The sequence below is a fragment of the Terrapene carolina genome, unplaced genomic scaffold (assembly GCF_002925995.2).
Source record: "Terrapene carolina triunguis isolate 2854851 unplaced genomic scaffold, T_m_triunguis-2.0 Scaffold32, whole genome shotgun sequence".
NCBI classification, from domain to species: Eukaryota; Metazoa; Chordata; order Testudines; family Emydidae; genus Terrapene; species Terrapene triunguis.
In genome coordinates, this window is record NW_020664383.1 from 1,904,861 (window position 1) to 1,924,772 (window position 19,912).

Genomic DNA, 19,912 nt, shown 5'->3' on the forward strand with positions numbered 1-19,912 from the left:
TAGACTCGTTCGTTAGCTCGTTCATTTATAAGCTGACCCCCCCCAAGATGGTTAGGTAAAAATAGCAAAAACTGTATGACCCTTTCATAAGCCGACCCTATGTTTCAGGGGTTGGCAAACTTTGGCTCCTGGGCCGTCAGGGTAAGCCGCTGGCGGGTCGGGACGTTTTGTTTATTTGGAGCGTCTGCAGGCATGGAGCCCCTCAGCTCCCTGTGGCCGCGGTTCACCGTTCCCAGCCAATGGGAGCTGCGGGAGGTGGCGCCACTTCCCGCAGCTCCCATTGTCTGGGAACGGCGAACTGCGGCCACAGGGAGCTGAGGGGCTCCATGCCTGCAGACGCTCCAGATAAACAAAACAACAATGTATTAGATATTCAGTTCAATGGTTCCATAGAGTTTAAAATTATCAAATTTTAGTGTAGACCCATTTATAAGCCGACCCCTGCTCTTTGATGCGTCGCTTTTTTACTAAAAATATTCAGCTTATGAATGAGTATATACGGTAAGTAGCTAACCCGGAAAGGGTACGCTTCCTTTATTAACATTTTCTGTCCTTCCTTATTTTTTCTCCCTGTTTCAGGTGAGTGCTATGATCAAATGAATTGATGCTTGAGTAAAATTGATTCGCAAGGGCTTCCTTCTTAGGAAGAAAAAGCTCTTATTTATCTGAACTCTGTCTCTTGAGTCTTCGATTCAGTCACTGGAGAACCAGTGTGAGATGAAAGTAAAAATCCCAGTTTAAATCTTTAAACTGCTTAAATGTATTTCCATATGTGAGCTCTTACTGACCAGGGATGAAACACCCTGTCCTCACTGGTAAATGAATATTTAAAAAGATACACTTCAGTTTAATGGGATTTGGGATGAGTGGAAATGAGAACAAATTAGGTACAGCATGTCTTTTACCGAAGCTGAAATTTCGAAGAGGTTAAGATGTTCAGTCTTCAGGCAACTAGGATGTTTAGTGCGAAAATAAACTACAAAAAAGTGAAGGAACACATTGAATTTATATAAAAATAGACTGTAACATATAAACATTGACATTCAGTGGTGCTGGTTTTAAGAGCCTAAAGATAATCGTCTTTAGTTTTTGCATGTAACATTGGTCAAGTGCATGTGTCATGAAGGCAAGAGTTTGGCTGCAGACAAGTCTAGTGTAATCAGGCTTGATGCCAGATTCCCTATGCAGCTGTCCTGAGGCACCTCAGCCCATCTCACCTTCAGCATCTTCATCTCTCTTTAAGTATGAGGCCTCTCGTGATGGGACTGTTACTTGTACCAAATTATTTGCATGTAGATGGCTATCCCTGATTATTTCATTGAGATGACTAAACTTTCATTGTCAAATTGTGCCACAGCTGCTTCTGCAGCTCTGATGACAGAGTTGTCCTCCTGGGACAACATGCTAATAGACTGGTCCACAGACCAATAACTGGTGGTCTGCAGAGAGCTGGCTTTTCTCATGGTATACGTTCATCTCCTTGTTTCCACTGGAAAAATGCATTGAAAGAAGCTAAAAATACGTTAGGAAATTAATCCGTTACTGTAAGATGTTGACGGTTGACACAGCGATGTTATGCTGTCGCACATGGGAGGAGAGTTGCTCTTCATGATTGCAAATAGGAAGGGGGGAGGGTCTGTGAGACTTTCTCTATTAAGATGTGGTCCATGCTAAGGAAGATGTTTGAGAACCCTTGTAGATAGGGCTTCTTTGCCATGGGTGGCTGACTAGCTTTAACCCATTTGGGTTACAAGTAAAACTAAGATCACTTTTCCAAAGGATTAGGGCAATGAAGTTTATACAGTGTATTTACTCCTGGGAGAAATCTGCGCCAAAGAATTCTATGCCAAAAAATTAAAAACTCTGCACACCATATTTTAATGTTCTGCATATCTTTGTCAAAATAACACAATATAATAACACCAGTTTTAGGGTTTTTTGGTAATTTATTTCAAAATACCTGTCAGTAAGTATGTCTGTAACAATACAGGGCACGCTGGAAAGCAGCTTCTGCCCCCTCTGTATACACGGCTGGCTGCTCTGGCCCTGAGCAGGCTTCCCTCTCTTTTCTGTTGCCATAGCAGCCCTGATGGGTGAAAGGTGTAATTGCAGCACCTCCCTGGCAGAATGTATTATTCTGCGGGGTTAGGGTGTGGGGGATCTGTAGGGGACATGAATTCTGCATGTGTACCAGGGTGCAGAATTCCCCCAGGAGTAAATACTCTCCATGCTTATTGCACATCCAATTTCTTCCTTATACTTTCTGGAGACATAATTGTTATTAGATCCATGATCATTAAAGAATGTGGGGAGAAGTTCTTCATGTTTTATAGGAGTTATCTTTCCTATGTCAAATCAGTGGAAGCTTGTTTTCTTCTCAAACCATAAATTAAACTCTTCTGATAATGGGTGATGCAAAGCCCAACCAAGTAAATGAACTGACTCCCATTAACGCCAATGGGCATTGGATCAAACCCTAAATAAATAAAGCATGTGCGGAAACTGAAGCTGTATCGTGAAGACATTCATGCTGTCTGCTGTAGTTTCAACATGTCATGCTGTTTCTTATTCCTAAGCATGTTTTAACTAGTAGTGACCAAAATACCCATAGCAAAACAGCTCACAAATATATTTCCAACCATCAGGAGCAGAACAATTTTAGTCTTGTCTGAAAAATGCCAGATAGCATGAAAGTTCTCCTGAGCCAATAGCTCATCAGGCTGACACAGTAAAGGCACGTCAGTTACCTAGCCCGCAGTACACAAGGGAGTGATGTGGCCAGCATCATGTCTGCAGGCCTATGGCTGCCCTAATGCAATGGATCAGGTACTCATTTTGCATCTGGGTGAACTGGAAGTGGCTTTTCAGGGAGAGATTGAGTAAGAATCAAACCCACGGCTATCAGGATTGTCATCGGGTGCCTAAACCACTCAGCCACTGCACCCTGACAGATGGCAACCTGTTATTTCATGTCCTGTGGCAAACGTGTTTTTGAAAGCTGTTGTGTTTTTTAGTGGGTTTTTCTTTATTAAAGAGACTATAGAAAGGAGGGCTTTGGTGAATTCCTTTCCATTATCCTAGCACAATACTTAGCGATATGCACATGCCTTTGTCTGACAAGGGCATTTATGCTATAGGTTTTCAGATAGATTGAACACAGGAATCAGGAGTCCAGGATTCTGTATATATCTGTGCCACTAACTGGTTATCAGTTTGCAAGTCTGGCTGAGGAAGCTGTGTACCTTGACTGGTGGGCTTGAGGTCACAGGCTCTAGGGAACCCAGAAGCCAGCCCTTTTCAGTTCTATATTTCTCACCCCCATATGCTGGGAGATGTTATCCCTGAATTTGTATTCTTAAAGCTGAGTGACTGATTTCTGCAGAGTGCAGGAATGCAGGCACTTCACCCAACCTACATACCAAACGGGGGAAGTCACTTTGAAGACCAGTCATAACTAGCAGATCAGCTCTGGTTCTGCTGACATCACTGCCTTAATACACTATAAATTGTTTCAGAACCAGAAAATGATACTGAGATATCGAGGTCCCGGGGAGTTTTTGCTAGGATTGACTGAATCATGGAGAAACTCTGTTCTCCCATGATGTGTAATTGTTTGTGATTCCATTTCTGTTCTCCTTCAGCATGGCTGTTGATAAGCAACATTGTTCCTCTCTTCGCTTACATCAAAGAAAAGGCAATTAGATCTTGTTTTGAGTTTAATGCTTCCTGTCAACATATCGGTCAATTAGAGCTTATTTAAAGGCAAGCAGCAGGGCCAACACAGCAACCTGTTGAACATTTGGCAGCTTGCACACATACCATTCAGCAGATGTGGGAAATTCAGCAAAGGCTTGACCACCTGGTTTTCGTAGTGTTGCCAGTTAGGAATGATTTCACCATCCCTTAATTCAAACAGATTTGTTTAAATGTTTAGGAAAGAATTGAAGTGGTGCTGCTTGATGTGGCATTTTGAATGTGTTTGTAACCTGCAGTTGCACATGGGAATCTGAGCCAGCTTTCTAGCAAAAGAGAAGTGACATGCATTAGGTATGGCAGCTGTTAGCCTTATTGCTCTACTGTATCTTGTTTGCTATTCCCTTATACATTTCATAGATTCTTTAAATCCATTCAGTGACAGTTGCTACCTATTACAAGGCAAGTTATTTAGCTTATTATGGGGAAGTGCTGGTCCTGTCTATTGCAGGCTTTGATATAGTATTGGAGTATTAATGCCTTGTTCAAAATCAGTTCTGCTTTAGCCCACACTGACTTAATTGCTTTTCCTCCTTTTCTTCTGTGAAATGTTATTACCTTGGTTTAAGCGTCAGAACGTTTTATGTTTTTCTTCACCTAACTTAGGGTGAATTTGATTGGTCACCTGCTTGGGTGAAAAAATTTGAAAAGGGATAATAGACGTTCATATTGCATTTTAAGAAAATACCTAGACATTTGTATAAGAGTGTCCAATGTTATAACTATCTTTCTGTCAATTGACAAAAAGCATGTGTGATTTTCCTTACTCTTATGAATGTTAATATGCTCAGTCTAGCCTTGGTTATAGAGAACCATGTATTGGTACATTTTGATTAGTACAACTATGAATTTAATTGGATGTTTTGATTTAAAATTCAGTTGCCCCTCCATAAAAGGACATCTTTAAGTTGTCTTACATCAAATGAAATCTTTTTCACTGTTAACCAGGACTGCTGAATCATAAAAGAACATGTTTTTTAATTAAAATTCTGGGCCAAGGACAAACATATTGGAATACTTTATAGAGCAGTTCTGCTGTTTTACATAAGGATGAAAATTTCATTATGATCTATTGAATTTTGTCCTCTGCTAATCTGATTCTCCAACAGAAAATATCATTTTAATGTACCGCAACTGTAATGATCTAAAGCTTTGGTTTTATTTACTAATCTGTTTAATATTATCCTACATTATCATCATCTGTGGGGATAAGTCTTTTGGATGAGTGAAATGCATTTCTGTGCTAACTCTCTCAGTCAATGTGTCTGCTATGTTAATAAAATCATAGTGTTACGGGAAAGCTGCATCTCTTCTAAAACATACATAAAATGTGGAATTTTGTTGATCTAGTCTTACGTTCAAGCTGTCCTTTCTTTGCCACTTGACATCTTGGTTCTGAGTGAAGTTACTCTTCACACAAATAAAATGAAAATATGTTTTATACATTTCTTTTACATTGGAATTGGAAGGCTTTGTATTTTAGGCACAGTATACAACTATATTTTATTTATGCCCCAATTATTCCCTGCGAGTAGGCTCCAAGTCAACATTAGAGAGATTGATTCAATCTTAACTGGCAATTACAATTTTAAGGTATTTAACTGTTTTAAAGAATTGTTCTTTGGCATTGCATTTATAATTAATTGTTCAGCCTTTTTTTTTTTTTTTTTTTTTTTTTTTTAAATTCTCTCTAGAAAGTATCAATGCTGTTGTGAAGCTAATGCATAGGCTTTATTCCCAGAGCTGGTGCCAGCTCCACAGCTGCCTCCTGCTGAATTCCAAAAACCTCTTAGGTAATTAGTTTTTGTCTTTGAACGTTGAAATTAAAATTTGGCTGCTGGTTTCAGGCATATATTCAGAATAAATAATTTCTTCTTTAAATATTCCCTTGGGAATAATCCACATAGCAAAACAGTAGCATAGATTTTTGACTAAGGAAAGTAGAAGTACAAACAAAATCAACAAAGGAGTAAACTTTATTTAAAATATAGTTCTGTATCTCTGAAGTAATTACATACAGGAGAGTAATGCTCCTGATGTATATGTTGGTACATCCATAGAGGTATACAAATAACCCAAATTAAGGGAATGGCAAAAGTACTGATTGGAATCCTAAATTGTAGTACCTAATGATGTTGAGCAGACACTTCGATGATGTTACATTTGCTAGGGCGATTTGATTCTTTTGCCCATTTTGTTACATTAATCATCTACACTGCAGTTTTATAGTGGAATATAGATTATAAAATATATTTTATTTTACACCTTATAAAAATACAAAAAATTACGGCCCCAGTTCATCAAACACATGCTTAAGTAAATCCCTAGTCACCAAAGTGCTTAAGCATGTGAATTTTAAGCCCATGCTAAAGTGCTTTGCTGAATCTGGGTCTACATGAATACAACATAAAGGTTGCACAGATAGCCACTGAAATACAAGCAGTTTAAATATTATGAGTCTATCTGCAATAACTTGTCTTTATCACACACTGTGGCATATTTTATTGTATGCACTTTCAATTTTATGACATAAATAGAAATATGAAGCTGCACATTCAGAGGATAATCCTGGAGATAAAGCATAGTATTGGGAGTCAGGAGATTTGGGTTTTGTTCCCTTTCTCTGCCAAGGACTTTCTGGGTGCAAGTCGCCTAACTTCACTATGAAACTGGGACTTGGCTGCATCATAGGACTGTTGTTAGGGTGAATTTTACATATTTCTAAAGAGCTTTGGGATTCCCAGATGGAAGGTGCTATAGAAGGTCAAAGTGTTGATGTCATAGGAAAAAATATTGGAAAATGCTGGATAGTTACAATAGAGCAAAGTTATGGAACCTTGACTTTTGCTTTTCCTGATTGTTGATTAATTTAACTATGGGTCTTTGAGATTTCCAAAGGCACTAAGTGGAGTTAGAAACTTAGCTCCCCTGGAAACCAGTTGGTCGTCTAATTCCCATTTTTGTCTTTAAAGAAATACAGTGGATATTTTCAGATTTCATTCCCTAGATTTTTTTAAGAGTGAAATTTTGGTTTTCCCACAGAAGTTTTTAAACCATTTTGAAAAAAGAAAACCAGAAACATTTGTTTCAAATTAACATTTTGAAATGAAGTAAAAATATTCATTTCATTTCAGCTTAAAAATGTAACTTAAAATTTCTGTAAAGTGAGCAAAATCATACCTATTTCTTTTGTAATAAAGCTAGGTATTACTATTAACTGTTAAGTGCTAGGTATTATTTTGTGTCAGTTTTTTAGTTTCAAAAAACAAAAATGAATCAACATTTTAATTCAACAGGTCAAAACAGAAATTGTCATTTCCTGTGGGGAAATCGTAATTTTGAAACATTTTTCATAGGAAAATATAATATGAAAAAAACATTTGTATGAAAAACATACAGAGAATTTTATCTTTAAGCATGAAAACTTTTCCCACAAAAGTTGCAACTAGCTCTGTTAATGACACATTGATCAATGAGCACTTATGAAATAGCTTGGTGTAAGCAGCTGTAAATCCAAAAGTCCAAATGTTTGAAAAGTGTATGCTTCTAAATTTGATCACTCAAAATGTTTTACTGTGCCTGTTCAGTAGCTGCTTTTCAATCAATAACTTCATTATCTAGTCATTTGAAAAAACTGTTATGGAAATATCCCTCAGTGAGAGAGATATTTACCGGCTATATTAAAAGTTCAGCTGTTTTTTAGTTGTGTAGAAAAAGTATGGCAATTTTGTCAAATAGAAAACAAATCATTTTTTGCCCATTAGAACTCAAAAAATTGAGCTTTAAACATTTAGCACAAATTTTCTGGAGGGGCTAGCAACAGGAAACCCTCATTTCTGGGCAAGGACAACACACTGGAAATTTTGAGTACCAAAGGTGGATTGTTTGAGAAAGTCTAAGCACATGAAAACAGCAGGTTAGAACTTGAACTGTTCAGAAATTTTAGCTATAACAAGCACTACACAAAAAGCTCTCCCTTTAATTTGCCTTGCTTTCTTGCAACCAAAAGCAAAGAATTGCTTCAGTTCTTAATCAGTTCTCAGAAACAAATTAAAAGATGAAAGTTAGCATTTTGCCACAGTATAATTTAATTTTTCTAGTTATCACAGATAATTTGTTCCCAGTATGGCCTTACTAGTGAGCCTTCCTTTGTATTTTTGGGGGAAAAATTAAATGCAAAGAATGTTTTTAATTCTAAATGACATGATTGCGCAATATGTACTCTCTGCTGCTAACTGTGAGTGTACCATCGCGCTCAGATGATGGGGTAAATCTTCACTAGCTCTATGCACCCATGCAAAAGACTTACTCGTATATACTCGTTCATTAGCCCGTTCGTTTATAAGCCGACCCTCCATGATGGTTGGGTAAAAATAGCAAAAACTGTATGAGCCTTTCATAAGCCGACCCTATATTTCAGGGTTGGCAGACTTTGGCTCCTGGTCTGTCAGGGTAAGCCGCTGGCTGGTCGGGACGTTTTGTTTACTTGGAGTGTCTGCAGGCATGGAGCCCCTCAGCTCCCTGGGGCCGTAGTTTGCCATTCCCAGCCAATGGGAGCTGAGGGACTCCATGACCGCAGAAGCACCAGGTAAACAAACGACAATGTATAAGATATTCAATTCAATGATTCCATAGAGTTTAAAATCATCAGATTTTGGTGTTGACCCCCGCTCTTTGATGCGTCACTTTCTTACCAAAAATATTCGACTTATGAACGAGTATATATGGTAGGTTATAAGGCACCACCTTACTGTCTTACAAAGGTTATGTGTACCATGGGTTTCAGCGAGGAAGGGAAAGCTATTTTTCTTCCATCCCAGTACAGATGACAAGGGCAAGCAGAGGGGAGACCAGGAGGGATATTGACTCTGAATTACAGTCTGCTGCCTTGATCAGGGCCAGTCATAAAGTGACGATCTACCCCCATGTTTGTATCCTGCATTGTTGTTAATCTCTAGATGTTCAATTCTCCTCTCATCCCCACACAGCAGATCTGTGTTCTGATATTCCAGTCTCCTGGCAATGGAACACCATCCATGCAAGGTGTCAAGACCTACGATGTAGATCTAAGAGGGGGATTTTGCCCTGTGGTAGCACTGGCTTCACCATGGGGAGGGGAAAGGAAGGCATGGCTTCTAGCCCTGCATTAAGTTCAAGTAGGGAGTCTGATTTAATTTCATGATTAAGTAGTCACTCTTTAAAGGGCTGTATTTTCCATTTTCATGCAAACAGATTCTACTGCAAAGCTCCTAAAGATTGACTCTTAAACTGCCAGTGAAATGAATGCTTAATATGTATAAATGTCTGTAGTGTCCCAATAGTTGATTCCTGATTATCATTGCCATTATTTCACTGATGGGTTATCATCTTCATTTTTTTTTTCACATTATGTAGGTAGCAAAAATATACCGGGTACTAAAAGTCGTTGCTTTTATTGTTCCGATGTGTGACACATTTAGGGATTGTCCTCACTTATCCTGGGATCGACCTGCCTTAGAGAGCGAGGGCAGGTCTATGCTACAGGGCTAAGTTGACCTAAGTTATGCAACTCCAGCTTCATGAATAACGTAGCTGGAGTCAACGTACCGTAGGTCAACTTACTACGGTACCTACACTGCGCTGGCTCGACGGGAGAGCGATCGATGGTCAATTTAGCGGGTCTTCACTAGACCTGCTAAATATATCCACGGTGGATCGATCGCTGTGCATCAATCCCCCAGTAAGTGGAGACAAGCCCAGAGATTAAAAAGGAAATACTAAAGTAAGTCTTTGGAACTTTCACATACTGATAAGAGTGTGTGAAATATAAAATAATAAAATAACTTAGAAGGCATTACTTCTTTATATATTGAGGTTGACCAACAGTTGCACTAACTGAATTATTTTTTAAAAGAACAACAAATTGCTGAGGCCCTGTGTTCTTGAAATTTGGTATTCTTTCAGTAAAACTGTTCTTGATTATACATGTCTCTTTAGTGTCAATCACTCTACCAGTGATTAATTTTTAAAATGAAATTTGTGGGGTCCTCCATGTATTCAAAGCCAGGCAAAGTTACTTTGTGTGTAGACTATAACTATGTTATGTAAAAATCAAGCAAGAGTAACTGGTATGGAAAACCCTGTGTACTATTAATCACACCTGTCCTGGATTTTAAAAGTAAGAAGCTAACTCTCCTCTACCATAACTTATTTCATTCATTTCTACAAACTAAACTGTGTAAGTGCCTAAAACACTGTTGATGTGTATATGTAAAGCTTTGTGTTGGATCAGTCATAAATGCTTTACAGTAAATAATTATTGATGTAAATGTACACGTGTTGATTACTGACAGCAATTTGATATAAAATGCACGCTGCAGAAAGGAGGTGGGAAGGGTTATATGTTAAACAGAGATGAACCAAACAGCCTAGAAGAAAAGAGGCTGTGAAGCAGCCAGTGAGACTCTCCAACTCTGGGCTAATGCCAGTGAGAGCCTCTCAGGGGTGATGAGCGTGTGGAGATTTGCAGTGCTACATACACTAGCAGGTGTTGAGGTGACCAAGGGGGAGACCCCATTTCAATAGTGAGGAGTCAGCCTTCCACAAAATTAAGACTTGTGAAGTAATGTCAGAAACAGTTGTAGATAAGTTACCAGTGTCTGCCATTATTTTGAACCCGTGTCTGATGGAAGCATAGAGGGGGAAGTACTGGTGTTTCATGTTCTACAATTTTGCAAATGATATACAGCATGCTGAATGTGAACGCTGTTTTTCCTGTTTGGAACATTATTGGTAAAGGGTTATATATGTACCCAGGTGATGGGCTGAATTCCAATTTAAGGACAGAGTTCCTGCATTCACTTTTTATTCTTTGATCTTAATTTGTACAGCTTAGTTCCCCACAGATTTCCCGTTGAGTTTCAATGCAAATACAGTGACTGGTCTAGCTCCCAGTGAAAACTGAGAAACACAAATCATGATATATGTTCAAAGCAGATTTCGTACTGTCGTTTGATATGTTAAGTAAGGAGAAGAATCAGCCCTATTCACAAAGCTGGCGCACCATTTAAATCTTATTTTGAGGGCTTTTGTGGATTTAAGTGATATATAAGCCTTGCGCTGAGCCTCTACACGTGAGGGAGTTTCAACCAAAATGATTGTGTATGTGTATGGAAGGAATTTTACTCCCTGCATCATTTATATAGAACCTCTTTACAAGCCAAGAAATCTCAGTATTTTAGATGTATTTTTTAATAGTTTGATGTGTAGATGTTTTCTGCCATTAAGAGTTTTTTCCAAAGACAATTATTCAAACTTCCTCATGGGCAAAATTCCAATTAAGGGCTTGTCCACACACAAAGGTTATACTGCTTTAACTGTACCAGTATAGTTATAGTGATACAACATCCCTCGTGTGGATACTGGTCTAGCGACTCCCAAAAGAGATGGGGAACCATAAGACAACTTTATCCAGTATAACTATGTCCACACTAGGGGTTATACCAGTATAACTATTTAAGTAAATAATCATGCCACTAACCAAAATAGATATACAAGTACAAAAATTGTGTGTAGAGCAGGAGGGATTTAGTTGTGTTAATCCAGATGAGAATACATTGTTTTAGAGACTATTTATAGATAGTGAGTTAAAATGTAGTAATTGAATTCTTTGTGAAAGAGAGAGATGCTTCCTTGATACATCCATTTTGTAGCTAATGTGCAAGAGTTAGAACATGTAAATAAACTTGTGTAGATGAAAAGCAAGACAATACCATTTTCATGCTAAATGTAGTTCCTCCACATCTCCTATAATTAGAGGTGTGCTCTGAACAAGCTGAGACTGGTCCTTGCCGAGCAATGATCTCCCGCTGGTACTATGATGTGACTGAACGAAAGTGTGCACCATTCTTTTACGGCGGATGTGGTGGGAACCGAAACAACTTTGACTCTGAGGAATACTGCATGGCAGTCTGTGGCAGCGTCAGTAAGTGGACCTCTCAAGCCTGTAGCAGTCTTTCTCTCTCTCGCCACTGACTCTGCTGTTTGTAACAGATTTGTTTTCTGATCCTTGGGATGGGCCTGTGCTACCACTAACCATATTTCTGTCAAGATGTTATAACTGCCCATGTTCTATAGAGTGTGTTTACTCATTAATATTACTCATTAATGTCTGTCTTTCTAATCCAGCATGACAGTGGATGACTTCTTTAATCTATGTTGTAGATGCAAGAGTCTTGCAATTAGGGAATGAAACTTTTGTCCTAACATTTCTATCAACAAGGCAGTTGACAGCTATGGTGTCTCATGTAGGTCTTTCTGTAAAAGTGTATTTACATTTCTGTGTCTGTGTGTTTGTCTTCATGCATGTATTATGCATGTGCAAAAAACCGTCAAAACTAAATTTATACCCAGTTGTTAGTGAAGCTTTAAGTGAGTTAAAATAGTTTTATAATATCTGATCCATGAAAATGCTGTTTTATATTGTATTTCCTTACTTGGGTTCCTATTTTTTATCAAAGCAACACAAACAAATCAAAATGTCATGATATTTGTTCCCACACTTAAATATTAGGCATTCACTTCTTCCTTTTGGACGCTGGTTGTTAGAGAGTGTGTGTGTAAATAAGTAACTTGGAAATATATATTTCTACAGGAAAAGAAGAAACAGAGTTGCCATTTGAGGCTTAGGTCTTCAAGTGTGATGATACACATTAAAATGAATTACTTGCTCCCTGTTTTATGTTTAATACACCATATACTTTAATGATTAACTTTCATGAAGAAGGAATACTCGCTTTTGAGTCTTCAGTTTGTGAAGCGTTGCTGTCCCCCACTGGGGAATACTGAAGCTGATAAATCAAAGATTACATTTAATCTTGGTGTGTTTTGACTTGTGAGCCTCTTGTACTGTCCCTTTTCCTCTGCCTGGGGGCTGTCCATAAATTATGTAACATATGTTTTGGTAATTTTCAAGGCCCACCTTCCCCTTGTAACACTGAAACAAACATCCAAAATCAAGGACCCTCCGCCCCCAATATGTTCCATAATTTATGGACAGCCCCTTGTCTGCTTTATTCATAGGAATTATATCCTCTGTTTACAAATGAAATGTACAAGAATGATTGCATATTTCAATATCCAGCCTGCTCACAAGAAAAGAGCAGTGCAGCCAGACTGACAGGAACCCACCATGACTTAATTTTGTAGAACATCCTACGAATGGTGTCCAGAAAAGCTTTAAATAATACAAAGGTGAGAGTGTGTGTGAGTGAGTTTGGGGGAGGAGAGTGGCATGAGGTGTAGGCAAGCAAGACAAGGGGATTTTGCAGATGAGTTTTTCAAAACATTTGGGGAGTTGGAGAGGGATTCAGATAAAAGCTTCAGAGGAGGAGTCCACACCAGCAGTGGCAAGATTTTATGGAAGGACATGGAGGAGGCAGGTGCCAGAGAAGTGGGATAGGAGTAGTAGAAAGACAGAAGAATTATGGTGTAGGATGCAAAAAGTTCAGAGTACTCTTCAAAAAGAATTAAAATGCAGTTTTGAACCGAGTCCTGAATTGAATAAGACATTAATGGAGTCCTCTGAGGACGAGTGATGTGGTTGTAGTTTTGTGTTTGTATGTTCCATGCTGGTGTCAGGAAAAGCTGGGACTTGGGAAGTCCATGGAGAGTTGATTTATAGCAAGAAAGGTGAAAGTATGGATGAGAATTTTAGCCAAGGTAGAGTTGATGCAATAGCAAACTCAGGTGGTATTGTATTGGTGATGGGCACATATGTAGATAAAGAATGACAGAAAAGTAAAGTTCAGCATCAAAGATAAGGGATATGATAAAGACAGATAGTAAATTCTTAAGTCCAAAAGTGAGTGAGAGAGAGTAGATGAAACTGAGGATTAACACACAGGCCCATGCCCAGAGGCCGTGGCCAGTTTGGGGACCCACAGAAAAATGGGCACTCCAAGCCCCAGCAGAAGCCACAGGGCTGCAGGAACACCGGAAGCTCTCTAGAAGTGTGGGGGAGGGGCCCACCAGCACCCAAACCATGCCCCCCCCCCTTTCCCCCGCTCCACCTCATCCCCAAGACCCCACCCTCATACTGCCTCTTCCCCCGAGGCCCCACTCCCGCTCTCCCCCACTCTTCGCTCACCCTTATGGCAGTGGCCCCCTGCCCTCTCCCCATTGCAGCGCCCATGGCTGAAGCCATGAGCCCGGGTGCTTCCTTCCCTCCCCCAAGCCCCATCTGAAGCCTGGAGCCCTACCCCACGCAGCTGAAGCCCAGAACTGTAGAGTGCAATTTCACTTCCTGCTGCCAGGACTGAGTGATCGCTTCCCCCAGCTCATTCTGGGTCCTAGTGATAAGCCAACTGCACTGCAGCCACCCTGCCTCTGAGCCCTATATCTACACTGCTGTTTTCAGCTCCACAGCCCAAGCCCTGCAAGCCCCCAGTCAGTTTACCTGTGCTCTGAGACTTGTTGCCATGTTGGGTGGGGTGGGGGAAAATTGCACTCAGGGCTTGCCTCTCCCAGCATTAAGGAGACATCATGCAGAGAAGCCACCATGTCAATGGGAGGACAGAGAGAGCAAGCAAATCCCCTCTGCCAACACCATCCAGCTGCCAGGGAAAGGCAAGGACAGAGAAAGCTAATTTGCAGCAAGGTGTCTAATTCAGACCACACCTCGGCCAGAATGTTTCCATGCACAGTGGGGTTCAATGGCTGCAACCTTGTGCCCAATTCAAAGAAGCAGCCCGTGTAACTAGCAGTATCTGCAGCAGCATCTTCTGTCAGTGCTCCTCTCCCACCACAGATGAATTTCTTCTTTGGGCTCCAGGAGCACCAGAACCTGTGTAGAAGTGAGGGCCTGCCCCCAACTGGCACTGGAACTGTGGCCCCGCCCCCTGCTCCTCCTCCTTCCCCTCAAGGCCCCGCCCCCTGGCCAGGCCAGAAGCCAGAGCCAAGTCATGGTAAGAGCTGCCCAGGAAGCCCAGGCTGCTGTGGGGAGTCCCAGACTCTCCACCTGCCCTGGACAGGGGACCAAAATGCCCAAGAGCAGCCCCCGGCCCATGTCGCCACTCCCCCCAGAGCGCGCCGTCTAGTGTCCTGGGTTCCCTGGGCAGCATTTACCACGGCCCAGCTCTGGGCTTCTAACCTGGCCGGGGGGCTTTGGGGAGAAGAGGAGGAGCACGGGGCAGGGCCCCATAGTGAGGGGGTATGTTGGAGGGTCCAAATGTTCTTTGTGCCCAGGGCTTCAATAAATCTTAATCCTCCTCTGCTGTTGAGTATGCTCCTTTTCCCCTAGAAAAGTATTTCTAACTTTGCAACATTTAGCTTCAGGTATCAGGTTTTATTTGATAATTACAGGCATAGAGAGTGGACAGAGGGAGGAGTAATTAAATATGTCAACAGCACATGCAGTTAAATATCATCAGTTTAAATGGCAGTTAAGACGGAAGATGAGATGACCAAGATAGAAATTGTTCAAGGGAAAGAGCTGAGAAACTGAGCCTTGTGGGACTCCATAGAGGAAGGATCTTGTTGCAGAAAAATAACTATAAAAAGTTAGTTTATTGAGTAGGAGAGAGGAACCATGATAGGAATTAATCTGACTCACGTGCACAGGTTTAGAGATAATCCAGGAGCGTCGATTGTCCGTAGCGGCACGGAAGTTAAGGAAAATGTATAGCTTTCTCCAATCACTGTCTAAATCTGATATTGCACCCACCACCATGATATCTGAGTGCCTTTGCCAGGAGAAGTTCATTAATCAGTTTCTTCTGCATAGTTAATGTACAGCAAAGTAAAATCCAAATTGAAAATGGCTATGGGAATCGTGTTGTGGGTTTGTCATATGGTCGGTCACTCAGCAGAGGATTTTGAAACTTGCCTACATTGATCTCTCTCTATTTATTTATTTTTAATCACTGTTTGCCTGCAGTTACTACATATGAGATTCCACACTTTTCCCCTCTAGTTAAAGTGAAAAATAACATTGGCATCTTTTTGGCAAATGCTGAGCTTTTCATGGTAAACTTTGTACATCTCAGCCTTACTGTGAGGACCAGACAGATTTTGTGGAATCAGGAAAATAGTGTTATAAACATATGTTGCACATTAGGCCTTTAGAGTGTTGTGGTAGGTACCAGTCTTGCAATCAGGTGGATCTCTGTGTCCAAACCCTTTTGACTGCATTGGGGCTCTGTGCAGGCCAAGGTCTGCCCATATGGCATAGCTTGCAGAATGGGGCCTTAGTTTCTTACCTAAAGCTTCTAATTAGAATGTTTATTTCTAGTTTAAGCAACATTGTCAATTGGAGTACAGGGAAAGATGCTATTGGTTGAAAGTGCAAATAAATTAAATCTATACTGTGATGTTAAAAATTATTTCTGTAATATCCTGAAATGATCATGTATACAAGAACTCCTCACTTAAAGTCGTCCCGGTTAACGTTTCAATGTTAAGTTGCTGATCAGTTAGGGAACATGCTCGTTTAAAGTGAAATGCTCCCTTCTAACGCCTATTTTGTCCGCTGCTTGCAGGAAGAGCAGCCCGTTGCAGCTGGTGGGGGCTTGGAACCAGGGTGGACCGGCAGCCCCCCCCTCCCCCCCCGCCATCAGCTCCCCACTCTCCTAAGTTCCCTGTGCAGCAGCTGTCCCTCCCCCCACTGCCATGTGCTGCTCTTGCCCTCTGCCTTGGAGCTGCTCCCAGAGACTCCTGCTTGCTGTATGGGGGGAGGGGGCAAGAGGGGGGCTAATGTCAGGGTGTGTCCCCCTCCCCCCTGCTCCTGCACCCCGCTTACCCCATCTTCCCTAGAGCGGGGGGGGGGCACACCACGGGGGGAGGGAGCTTCTAGGTCTCAGGTCTCAGCAAGCTGATTTAATTAACAAGGCAGTGTACTTAAGCCTGGGGTCAGCTACTTAAAGGGGAAATGCACATTTTTTCTCTCACACACGGGGTGTGTGTCTCTGTCTGCCCTCCCTCCTTTCCTGCTGCCTCCTAGAGAGTGAGAGTTAACCCTTGAGGGCTCAGTCAATTGCTAGTTCATTTAGCAGTAAGGCATTCCCTGGGAAATATCCCACCCTCTGACTCCTCCACCTCAACCAAGCTTCACAATTATCATCACTGTGTACCAGGATTAAATTGTTTTTAAACAATTAAATTGCTTTTGTCTGGTGAAAAAAACTTCCCTGGAACCTAACCCCCTCATTTACATTAATTCTTATGGGGAAATTGGACTCGCTTAACATAGTTTCGCTTAAAGTCGCATTTTTCAGGAACATAACTACAATGTTAAGTGAGGAGTTCCTGAATTTGGGTTGAGTTTGAACATTTAGCAACCCAAGAGGCATCTATGACTGAAGAGCAAATGTTTGAATATTTGGTCTCTTTTATGAGACCATCTGAAAAAGATGGTAGGATTCAAGCTCAGAGTATTGGTAATGGGATGTGGAACCTTTCCTCTCTAGGTTACCCGGTAGAATCCAGCACAGATGAGTCATGGCAGAAAGCTGTCTGCTTGTTCCATGACCTAAATGGAATGAGTTGGCACTAGTCCATTTCCAAGTGAGCAGGTGTCCACAAAACAGAACAGCCACCAACACAATTGGTGACCATGTCCATGGTCTTTGAAGGGAGGCCATGGATTAAATGGGACTGGTGACTACCCTCCGCCCTCAGATTTGTCCAGTTAGATCAGGTTTGCACCTCATTGATGGGAAAGCTTGGAGAAGTTTTTCCTATTATTGTCTGTGTTCTGCCTGTTCTGTGGATAAAAGGCTTGTATCTCTAGAATGGTCAACCCAGCAATTTTTGCACAGTGCTTAAAAAGAGAGAGAGAGAGAGGAATCAGTGTGGATCTAAAATAAATTGATCAATAAATCTAATCCATTAGGAAAATAATTCTTGCTCTTTTTTTGTTTTGTTTTGTTTAACATGGAGATATAATGGACACATGCTTCCTGGGTTTCTATTTATAACATGGTTTTAGTTCAATGAAGACAGCGAATTCCCATTTGGGAATTCTGAGAAGGCTTTTTTGTTGGGGAGGGAGAAAGGAAAGAGGGAGAAAATCCAATCTGTTATTTCATAATGCAGATTTGATGCCTGAAGGTTTTTTTAAAATGAGGAATATTTCAGAATTGAGGTTTTATAAGGGTCAGTTGTGCATTGTCTTTTTCTGTGTGTAAATTCACTGCTCATGGAAGTTCTCCAATTGACAGCCCTAGAGACTGAAGTCTGATTTTGTTATCCACAGTTGGGTGACCAGATTTTCAGACTTGGATACCCAATTCTTCTCTCCCCGTCCCTGTCTTGCAATCTACTCCCATTTTCTTCCTCCCTCTCTAACCCTCACCTTCCTATTTCCCCCTTGTTCTCTGTGCTATACTCATGCACACTCACTCATTTACTCTGTCCTTCATTCTCATCCAGGCACAGGTTTTTGTTTTTTCCCCAATGTTCTGTAAAAATTCATCTCTAGTGCAGGGTAGGATATGTGCAGGTGCCAAAGCAGACTGGTCAGCAGTTGCCTGCCCATTCAGCTAACCATCCATTAGGCTCATTGCTCAATCACAGTGAGTTTGATTCCATATTAACCTGTTTCGATGTGCAGGGGAGGGCTGGGTCAGAAGGATATGAGGATTCACTAGGAAGCCAGGATGGCAATGTATGGCAGCTCTTGAGATGGGGCAAGTCTGAATGGAGAGAAGACCACATGGGACAAAACGGACAGAACTTGTGTGGGACTTGCAGAGATGCAGGGCCACCCTCTCCATAGAGCAAAGCTAGCATTCCCTCTCCTCTCCCTCCCCACCTCGCCCACACACACTACCCTGCTGATGTCCCTTAGCCTTCATCTGAGAGGACAACGTATGTTCTTCCAATCCTTAGCCTCTCTGTATATCATTGGTCTGCTAAGTGTACTGAGTTTTGTCAAAAAGACTTTTGTCTCCTGGGAACGGGCTAAGATTGCAAAACTCATGGTTTCATTCACCACTGAACTATGCTGGAATCGATCCATTAACCTAGAGGCTAAAGGTTTTAAATATCAATCACCGATTCTCTTAGCCTTCCAGAGCACGTGCCCCTCCATATTGATCATTATTAAGGAAGTTCAATACAAAACATACACATTGTACAATGTAAGTTTAAATACTTAAACTTCCACTACATTAGTATACATTGTGACTTCAGAGGAGCCATTAGGATCTGTCAAATGAGTAATTCAGATTAAATGACCTTGATGTGAATATCCATTGTCAAATTAGACCAGAGGAGCCATTTCTGAAGGATCCAATTCTATATTTTCATCATACCATAAATTCACCAGTTATAGGATTTGGTTTATTGATTTCAGATTTTCTTTGTTTAAACTGTCCTTAAAACTACAACAGAAACACTTATTTAATATATATCCTTTCTGAATAATGTTAACAATTGGACCCAACTTCTCAAAGGCAAAGAATTTCAGATTTGGGGCCTCTGCCTCTCCGTTAGGTTTAACTTATTTTAATAAAGACGGAATACAACATAACATGCTGTTATCAGGCCTCTACAGTACTTCCAGCATTTGCAATTTGGTGAGTTCAGAATATCATGAAATCCTTAGGTCTATATTTCATTTGTTCTTGATTTTAAGCCAAATATGTATGGCCTATATATTGTACAACCGTATTATTATTGTTGCTAATTGTTCTTTTTTTGAAAATAGGTTTTGAGAAATTTTTAATACATTGCATAGACGTTTATTTCTTAAGTAAAATGTAGGTGTCAGCTGTCAAAAGTTATTTCTTAGGGAAAATATCCACTGATATTTATCTCCAGTAACATTGACAAGTCTTACCAAGGCTGATTATTAGCATTAGCAAAAGAATAATCCATTTTCAATTAAACTGAAGGGTCCCACCAGTTAATCTTAAAGAACGTTGCTTGCTGTGAAGATTTGCTTAATGCAGATTCTCTTTCAAACTCTGGATCATTTACATTTTTCAGAAGAGCCTGAGAGACTTAGGACATCCTAAGTCCCATTTAAAGAATTGGCATAACAACAATTTAGGCGTATTCAGCAATACACATCAGTATCATTTTTCTGGTGGCACCATCAATTTCTGAAGAATTTAACATCTCATTTGAAAAGGAAAAAATCTAGCTCCTGGGCTGGGCTGTGTTACTAAGACTGCCAAAA

The 19,912-nt window shown here is 40.7% G+C and overlaps 1 protein-coding gene across 4 annotated transcripts in view; it reads left to right on the top strand.

Moving 5' to 3' along the window:
- The window catches only part of LOC112112234 (amyloid-beta A4 protein), a 313,996-nt gene that overhangs the window by 173,212 nt on the left and 120,872 nt on the right, over positions 1-19,912 (top strand). For 2 of the 4 annotated variants that reach the window (XM_024208071.3, XM_024208070.3), the window contains exon 7: positions 11,549-11,716. The exons of the other annotated variants lie outside the window; for them this stretch is intronic. In XM_024208071.3, the coding sequence (XP_024063839.1) occupies positions 11,549-11,716 (168 nt within the window). The remainder of the gene's footprint in view (positions 1-11,548; positions 11,717-19,912) is intronic. 4 annotated transcript variants of the gene reach the window in all.